Genomic DNA, 8,977 nt, shown 5'->3' on the forward strand with positions numbered 1-8,977 from the left:
GCAATGATGAAGAGTTCTTGGCCTTCTATGACGTGTAAATATGGTAAATTTGTTACCGGTACATAAAATTTCTTGTACCTTGTATCTGTTCTTGTGTTTTGTAATTATTTGTTACATAAAATTTCTGTACCATAATATGTTAAAAAATAAATGCAAAAAATAAAATAAATGCTAAAATTCCTTTATAATACAAAAAACAAGTACCTAAATGTAAACAAATAAAAAAATTGAATTAAAAATTTTAAATGGAGCTGGCCCAATGGCTCAGGCAGTTGGAGTGCAGTGCTCCTAACACTGAGGTCGCTGGTTGGATGTCCAAATGGGCCAGTGAACTGCACCCTCTACAGCTAAGATTGTGCACAATGGCTCTCCCTGGAGCTGGGCTGCCGTGAGCAGCCGGAGGTTGGTGTGGGCTGCTGCGAGCTGCTGTGTGCTGCCATGAGTGGCCGGTGGCCAGCACAAGTGGCTGGCAGCCAGCATGAGTGGCCGGCAAGAGCTGCCCACCAACAACCTGTGACCGACTGCTCTCGGCAGCCCAGCTCCATTTACACAGCCAGAGAGCTGTGACCTACACAACTAGACTGAGAAACAATGGCTTGAACTGGAGTGGGGGGGAAGCAGAAGAAGGGGAGAAAAATAATAAGCAGATGGAGCAAGAAGGGGCCAACAAGTAAGAGAAGCAACAAGGTGATCGAGGGAAGTGTAAGTGGGAGTAACCAGAGGAGCTTGGAGGTCAGGAGGATATAGGATGGAGAGGAGATACCAGGTTGGAAGAGAGGTTTTAGAGCCTATGTTGTAAGGGAGTTAGTTGGAAGCAAAGGGGTGGGTTACGTTCCCAAACAAACCCTCAAGGAAACGGGGGAGACTCTCATCCTGGAAGGAGAAGTTCAGAACTTGGTTTAGAGAGCAATTAGTCAGCTAAAATGTGAGAGGAGTTAATTAAAAAAATTGTCTTCCTAGTCCCCGTGTCCAGGAAAGGGGAGATAGCAGAGGAGGGTGAGGTAAAGGATAGGGGGCAAAAGGAGGTAAAGTCTAGACCCTCTTAATCATCCGGAGGACAAGGGAAGATAGCAGGGCGTCCCACTGTCAGTTTCCTCAGGTCCGGCGGAGGGCAAATCTGACCAAGTCGGAGGGTAAAATAGGGAAGACTTACCCAAGTTGTCCACCGAAGGGTAGGTGAAGGCAGCTCCCCGTACGAGCCACCAAATCGCAGGAGACCAAGACTGGTCTATTAGAATTTATTCAGTGTGTTTGAGCTGCGGGAGGTCAGGCTAGAGCTGAGGGAAAAGACCATAACCTCCCTGAGCAACTAGGGGTGTGGAGTTTTATAGGAGGAGGTGAACGAGGCGGTTCCCCCTTCAATACTTCAGGGGGTTTTCCTTGACAAAGCATTTCAGGGCATGACCCAGCCCTCCAGCTCCACACCCTGGCCCCAGGTCACGTCAGACAGCCCAGGCCTGCCCAGGCCCGCTGATCACAGGCCCCTAGAAGATAAAGCAAGACAGGATCAAGACAAGATGGCTCTTAAGATAAGGTTTTTGTTCCTGGCCTAAACATGGCTTAACAATCCCTTCCGTTAAGCCTGTCCTCCGAGTCTTGTAGGTTGGCAGCCACACTAGTCACTTTTAAATGGCTGACAGAGGCCCGATTTTTTGAGAGTCTTAAAATGGAAGCCTGAAGCCAGGCAAGCAGCAGCAGAAGCAGTGTGCTTACCTCTCCTTTGATCCCAGACAAGCCCCCCAAATGATACAGGGATCTGATGTCTGGTGCCTGGAGATCTTGGTCTCATGTACCCGAAGAATGAGAACACGGACTTGGAAGGAGAGGTAGAGGAACAAAGATTTTTATTAAAGCAAAAGTACAGCTCTCTTGCGAGTGAGTGTTCTCGAAATTGGGATGCCCACTGGCTAAGACAAAAGGCTCTTATTTTGTACTTTTTCTTGTATGCTTGGGGAAGGGAACTGGTGCCTTCTAATGGATTCTGTCTATCAGATTTGCTCTGTTTGTCCAGCGGAAGGGATTTACAAAATAACCCATTTCTGTCTATCAGAGAGCAATTACATTGTTGCCCTGGAGCAAATGAGTCATTTCAGAACCTGGAGTTCCCACATATGGTTGCCTTTGTCCTGGAGTTCTAAGATATGGCTGCCTTTGTTTATCCTACCAGGGACTTCCCTGTTTGCCCAACATGCTAGCTATCCTGTCTCACTGTGACACCAATTTTTTTCATCCCCCCAGAGCCTATCACCTCTGAGAGCCTATATTCCATCCACTCCATCACCTCCCACCATCCTGGTCAAATGCTATCACCTCCCACAGGCCTCTCCAATGCCATCCCTTCCCACCATCCCTCTCCAATGCTGTCCCTTCCCACTGTCCTTTTGTTACCGTGCAAAAGGTCCAGCTGCTCACTGCAAAAAAAGCCAAAACTCCAAAACTCGAGAGGCGAGGTTGGTAGAAAGAAAGGTAGGCTTTATTCCAAATGCCAGCTTTAAGGGAAGACAGTGGACTCCCAGTCTCAAAGACTGCCTTCCTGCTCTTAATACCACCAAAGGTTTTATAGGCACGTAAGGAGGGGCAGAACAAAGGAAAGAGAAATTTGGCCAGGCAACTTCAGGAAAAAACACTTCCCAGAGGCTGGTCTGCCCCAGGGTCAGGAGTGAATCCCCTACAGATGGGCAGGGGGGAAAAAATCTCTCTCAATTTACCATGCCAGGTGTGCACAGTGGTCGAAGTAAGCAGAACCATTGGAACTGGTATACATAATAAATGCACAGTAAATAGAGTCATAAAGTTTTGGGGGAAGGAGGGAGAGGCAAAGAAAGGAAAGAAAAAAAGCTTTCAAAAACTCCCAAGCCAAACCACCGGCAAATCGAATTACATCAGAGGTTTAAATTTCAGAAAAAGGAGCTATAGGGTCACCATTAGATTTCTCCAAGGCCTCCCTGGTTTCTGCCCCTTCTGTGTTCCTGAGGGGTCCTCTCGAACTTCCTCTGTCCTCCCCTTGTCCGTCCCAATGGGTCAGTTGGCTCTGGTCTTTTCTGTTCTTCAAGATGCCCACTCAAGCATCGCCCCAAACTCTCAGGTGACCCTCCCCCTCATGCTCCCAGACCCCAACTCTGGGCATAGCCCTTTCCGTCCATGAGGAATGAGGAGTGGGTGCCTGGGAGTCTGTTCCCGGGATCTCAGGTGGTGGTGGTGAAACGGGACCCCCACAAAAGAGGCCTTGCAATGTTCCTGGCCTCGCTTCTCCCTGCCCTAGAGCTTAAAAATCGATCAATTCCTTCCCTGTGGTTTGAGCTTGGAATGTCCTAGGTCCTAGTTCCTGAGTTTGGAATATCCCGTCCCAGTTCCCTGCTTTAGGTAGTTACCCTGAAACTTATGCTTGCTTACTGATCACACTGCCCCTTGCTTACTGATCACAATCTCTATGGCCTAGCATTCTTTCCAGGTTACTGTCATCACTGCTCCGGGGTTGATGACCCTATTGGAGAGTCACATCGCCTGAGGGAAGGCTCCACACAGACCCTTGGAACCATCACATGGCCTCTGGAGGAATGTCCAGATTTTCCCTTAAATACCCCAATCAGGTCTGACAATGTTAAGGCAATTTTTGGAGATGTTATGTCTGGCCCCCAAGACACTTTTAAGGGCCCATGAAAAAAAAAACGTAATATTGAAATCCAAAGGAAAAAAAATCTAATCCAGACTAGCTTATCTTCATCTTTATACCAACACAATCATAAAATATAATTTAAATATATTTTTTGGAATAAGGGGATAACAAAGAGAAATGCCAGGGCCCATGAAAGCACTGGAGACTGAACAATGTCATATCATTTCATATATGTAGCAAAATAAGACATATATGGGGGGCCGGCCCGGTGGCTCAGGCAGTTAGAGCTCCATGCTCCTAACTCCGAAGGCTGCCGGTTCGATTCCCACATGGGCCAGTGGGCTCTCAACCACAAGGTTGCCAGTTCAATTCCTCGAGTCCCACAAGGGATGGTGGGCTCTGCCCCCTGCAACTAAGATTGAACACGGCACCTTGAGCTGAGCTGCCTCCCGGATGGCTCAGTTGTTGGTTGGAGCATGGGCTCTCAACCACAAGGTTGCCAGTTCGATTCCTCGAGTCCCGCAAGGGATGGTGGGCAGCGCCCCCTGCAACTAAAATTGAACACGGCACCTTGAGCTGAGCTGCCGCTGAGCTCCCGGATGGCTCAGTTGGTTGGAGTGCGTCCTCTCAACCACAAGGTTGCCGGTTCGACTCCCGCAAGGGATGGTGGGCTGTGCCCCCTGCAACTAGCAACGGCAACTGGACCTGGAGCTGAGCTGCGCCCTCCACAACTAAGACTGAAAGGACAACAACTTGAAGCTGAACAGAACCCTCCACAACTAAGATTGAAAGAACAACAATTTGACCATTGTTCCCCAATAAAGTCCTGTTCCCCTTCCCCAATAAAATCTTTAAAAAAAAAAAAAAAAAGACATATATGGGAATGAGAAACCGAAAAATGCAAACTCTAATAACCTCAAATGAGGGAGGGAAGGAGGAGAATGGATGGGGGTACATAGAGAGCTTAGATTGCATATATAGTATATTTTAAGTTTATTAGTGAGTACAGAGAGTTGGTTATATTATTCTGAACACTTTTCTATGCAGAAATAGTTCATAATAAAATAAATATAAATAAAAGACTCTGTATGTGTATTGGTCAAGATAGAACAGGTTATGCTGCAGTAACGAACAGCCCCAAAACTCAGTGGCTTGACACACACAAAAAATGTGTATTTTAGATGCTGCATTTCCAAGGAAGAGTATCACTGCAGGTACTCTGGAACTCAGGCTGATTGGAAACTTAACTTCAACCAGCAGATCTCCAAGCATAGAAAGGCAGGAATGGAACACAGTGACCAGCTCGCTGGCTCTCACTGCGAGCTGAAGTTGACACACATTGCTTTCACTGATACTTCATTAGCTAAAGAAAAGAGCATGGCCATGTCTAACTGCAAAAGGAAGTGCAATCTTACCACATTCCCAGAAGGAGGAGAAACGGAATTTAGGAATGATCATAATGTGTAGGCATCTCCTATGATGCCTTTCCACAAAAACCTTTTAAGGGTGTTCCAAAGGTCTTCCATATCTCTTTTCCCACTGGGTGTTCACAACACCTCTACAGTTTAACACATGAGAAAATGTATACGTGGTCCTGAGACGTGTAGTGACTTCTCCAAGATTACACAGTCAGGCCATGGAAGGAATAAATGGATGGCTAAGAGCCCAGCCCTGTCCTTGGTGCTGCTGAAAACGCCCCTTTTCCCAAATGTTATACCACACCTGTGTATTTGCAGTGTCGTTTTTTGCAGAATATCTTTCTGTAAACGGAGTTAAAAATTCGTATATTCATAAACTTTGCATCATTGTGTTATCACGAGCCATGCAGAGGAGGTGACAACAGAATAAAGTTATTGTATTCTGGTGAGGGTCAATTGACATCCAGAGCCCAACAATTTTGGTTAAAGAGAAAAATTAGAGTTAGCTCGCGGCCCCCTAGCGCCCCACGCAGGCTGTCTCCTTGTGTGTGGGATGTGACAGGTAATTAGGAAGGAAAGGTATCTTTTTCTCCCCGGAGCAGGGAACTCAGGCTACCTGGAAGCCCCGCCCCGTCCGCTGGTGCGCCTGCGCGGTGGCTCTGACGCTAGCCCGAGCCCCGTCTCCTTCCACAGCGACCACTAGCTTCGGGGGCGGGGCCTGGGCACAAGATGGCCGCCGCGCGTTCGGAGGCCCCGAGTCCGAGCTCAGCGGCCCCCGAGCCGCGATCCCCGGAGCCGCCGGACCTGGTGCGGGCGAGGAAGTGGCCTGGACGGGGAGGGGCGGGAGGTCAAGGTGGAAAGAAGTCGCAGGGCAGGGGGCGGGGCCAGGGTGGGGCCTATGAAGGCTGGGAGTGGGAGGTATTTAGAGCTCCGGCCCTGGGGGCGGGGCTTCTCGGGTGGGCGAGGGGCAGGGTTTAGGGGAGCCTATGGGGGTTGGGGGCGGGGCTTAGCGGGGCAGGGCCTGAGGAGGGGTTGTGGGAACATCTGGGTGCAGCTAAAGGAGTCCCAGGGATTGAGTTTGTCTAATTAAGGGGCGGAGCCTCTAGAGGGGCGGGGCCTCCGAGGTCTGGGACCAGTGAATTCGGGTGGAAGGTTGGGAAGGTGACCCTGAAAGACAAGGGTGGGGGGATTACGAGGGGCACCAACGTTGGGGTCGGGGTGGGGGGGATGATTCTACAAGGGTCTGAGCAATGCATCTCGAATGCCCAAGGGAGGATTTGGAGAAGGAGAAATGACTGTTCCAGGTAACTTTGGACTGGAGAGTAACTGAGGACAGCGATTCATCCAACGAACATTTACTGAGCTCCGACTTGGGCTCAGTAGATGGATAGGTGCACAATAGATAAGGACTGTACCCTGGAGTTTGCAGTCTAGTAGGAGAGATGGACAATAAAGGAGATTTATTGTGTATGTTCCTAGGAAGGAGATAAAGACGGATCTGCTAGAGTGGGGGTAGGGGAGCTAAATTTAAACAAGAGCAGTCAGCTGTGTGCCGGATTATGTTTACACTATGGGCAGAGAGATAAGCCGGAGCCAGGTCTGGATGGATACTATGACGACAGTTTTGGATTTTAAGGGCAGTTGGAGCCAGGGGAGCATTTTGAGTGGAAAATGACTTGATCTGATTTCCATTCTCCAAAGGTCATTCAGGCTGCTTTGGGGAGGTGGGTTATAAGGAGCAGGCTAAGAATAGAGGTTCCGTTCAGGAGGCCTTTTCAGTTGTCAAGACGAGAAATGATTGGCTTTTAAGTGGGTGGAGGAGAGACATGGCTGGATCCTAATATATTTTGAACAGGAGGGGAAGTCTTGATGGGGATACAGCAGAATCCTGGAGGATAGAGAGCAGGATCTAGAAATTGAGGGGGCCCAGTGTGCCACAAAAAGGAGATAGAGATTTTAAATAAGTGGGAGCATGCTGGGGATCCCTTGAGGCAGAGTCCACAGGCTCCTTGTTTCTTTCCCCCCACCCTCCAGGTTCTGGTACCTGATGACAGCCGTCCCACTACACCCCCAACTGACCTCATCGAGATCCAGGTGGTGAAGGTGACAGAAACCACATTAGTACCTGAACCCCCGGAGCCAGGTTCCCTTCACTGTGCCTTGTGCCCAGCTGCCTTCCGGCTGGTCTCTGAGCTGCTGTTCCATGAACATGGCCACCTGGCCAGGGCTGAGGGTGGCGGTCAGGGTGGGGACCCAAGTCGGTGTCATGTCTGTGGCCACAGCTGCCCGGGCCCTGCCAGCCTCCGCGCCCACTACAGCCTGCACACGGGAGAGCGCCCCTACCGCTGCGCCCTCTGCCCCCGGGCCTTCAAGGCCCTGGCGCCTCTGCTCCGGCACCAGCATCGGCATGGGGTGGAGCCAGGGACCTCTCAGAGGCCCCCGGAGGCGACGGCGACTCGGGGACAGAGGCCAGGGGTGCCCCCAGAGCGGTCGGAGGTGGTGATGGCAGCAGCAATGGCGGGCGCGGCCGTGGGGAAGCCCTTTGCCTGCAGGTTCTGCGCCAAGCCCTTCCGCCGCTCCTCGGACATGCGCGACCACGAGCGTGTGCACACCGGCGAGCGACCCTACCACTGCGGCGTCTGTGGCAAGGGTTTCACGCAGTCATCGGTGCTGAGTGGCCATGCCCGCATTCACACCGGCGAGCGCCCCTTCCGCTGCGCCCTCTGCGATCGCACTTTCAACAACTCCTCCAACTTCCGCAAGCACCAGCGCACCCACTTCCATGGCCCGGGGCCGGGGCTCACAGACTCTGGAAGCCAGCTGGTGGCAGGGGCAGAAGGGGCAGGGAGTGGGTGTGGGACGGGAAACACTCTGGAAGAGCGGCACGGGGAGACAGCAATGGTGAAGGTGGAGGTCGATCAGTAGGCTGGGAGAGCAGGGACACTGGGTGTCAACATGCGAGGTAGGAGGTGGACTGCAGAGGAAGGGTTGGGTGGGACAAGGAGACAGGAGACTGGGGGAGAGATAACACAAGGCCATGAAGAGTGCAGAGGGACAGCCAGATTCAGGGTGTCCACAAACTCAAAGGGCACCTCCGAGAAATTCAGAGAAAGGCACAGACAGCTCTGTGGATGTCCAGCTAAATGCAAAGATCATGGGATGGACGTCATTGCCCCATCTGCCTGCTCCTTGGGTCGTCCTTGTGCAAGACACAGCGTGTCACAACAGAGTCTGCACACTACACGGGGAGCCAGGGTTGAATGGAAAGGCAGGTCCAGGATCTACCATAGTGTTCCCGGGACAGCCTTTCATCTGCAGAACCCTGGACTGTCTTGGGGCCTAGGGTGGACCAGGATGGAATCTTTTGCCTACCTCACTGGGTTGCAGTGAACATGGGATGCCTACCCACCCACCCTCAGGCAGAAGACGCGAGCCAGGTCCTCCATAAAGAGACTGGGATCCCATCACCTTGAAGCCAGAGGGTCCCCAAGTCATAGCTGAGAGCACTTGAGCCTCAAGGATGTAATTGTGACCAACCATAAGTTTTTGGACTCCCAAGAACTGCTACCCCTGCTTCCATGATGGTCCCCGCTTAATCCACCAGACTCCTCTTCCCAGGCAACTGAGAACCCAGACAGCCAACATCTGCCTGACACCCACTCCTAAAGCTTTAGTCTCAGAGTCCACGGCTCCCCAGATCTACAATAGCCTCAGGTTTCTCTAATGTCCTACCCTCCCAGTTAGAAGCAAACAGCATACTGCCTGGTCCCAGGCTATCCCAAGGAAGGGTCATCAGATGGTAGCACGGTGGCTGGCTGGCGTGCGGTGCTTGTGCAATGACAGTGGGGGTGAGGGGAGGACTCCGGAGCTGGAGGTGGAAGCCTCCAGTTCTATTCCTATTAAAGGACTTTCTGAAGGGTTTTTCAATGTCAGTCTCGTGTTT

At 51.3% G+C, this 8,977-nt stretch overlaps 1 protein-coding gene across 1 annotated transcript; it reads left to right on the plus strand.

Moving 5' to 3' along the window:
* The first annotated feature begins 5,684 nt into the window (after positions 1-5,684).
* ZNF784 (zinc finger protein 784) lies at positions 5,685-8,955 on the plus strand. The gene is made up of 2 exons (XM_019710904.2): positions 5,685-5,841; positions 7,069-8,955. The coding sequence occupies exons 1-2, from the start codon at positions 5,764-5,766 to the stop codon at positions 7,957-7,959; spliced, it is 969 nt and encodes a 322-aa protein (XP_019566463.1). The 5' UTR covers positions 5,685-5,763; the 3' UTR covers positions 7,960-8,955.
* Positions 8,956-8,977: the final 22 nt, after the last annotated feature.

Source organism: Rhinolophus sinicus, chromosome 8 (assembly GCF_057876585.1).
Source record: "Rhinolophus sinicus isolate RSI-liver-muscle chromosome 8, RSI-T2T, whole genome shotgun sequence".
Classification (NCBI taxonomy): Eukaryota; Metazoa; Chordata; class Mammalia; order Chiroptera; family Rhinolophidae; genus Rhinolophus; species Rhinolophus sinicus.

Bases quoted from the DNA above. Each gene is read 5' to 3' on its own strand.
- ZNF784 (XM_019710904.2), top strand. From the start codon at position 5,764: ATGGCCGCCGCGCGTTCGGAGGCCCCGAGTCCGAGCTCAGCGGCCCCC. The intron at 5,842-7,068 runs GTGCGGGCGAGG...CCCACCCTCCAG, and splicing joins CCCCGGAGCCGCCGGACCTG to GTTCTGGTACCTGATGACAG.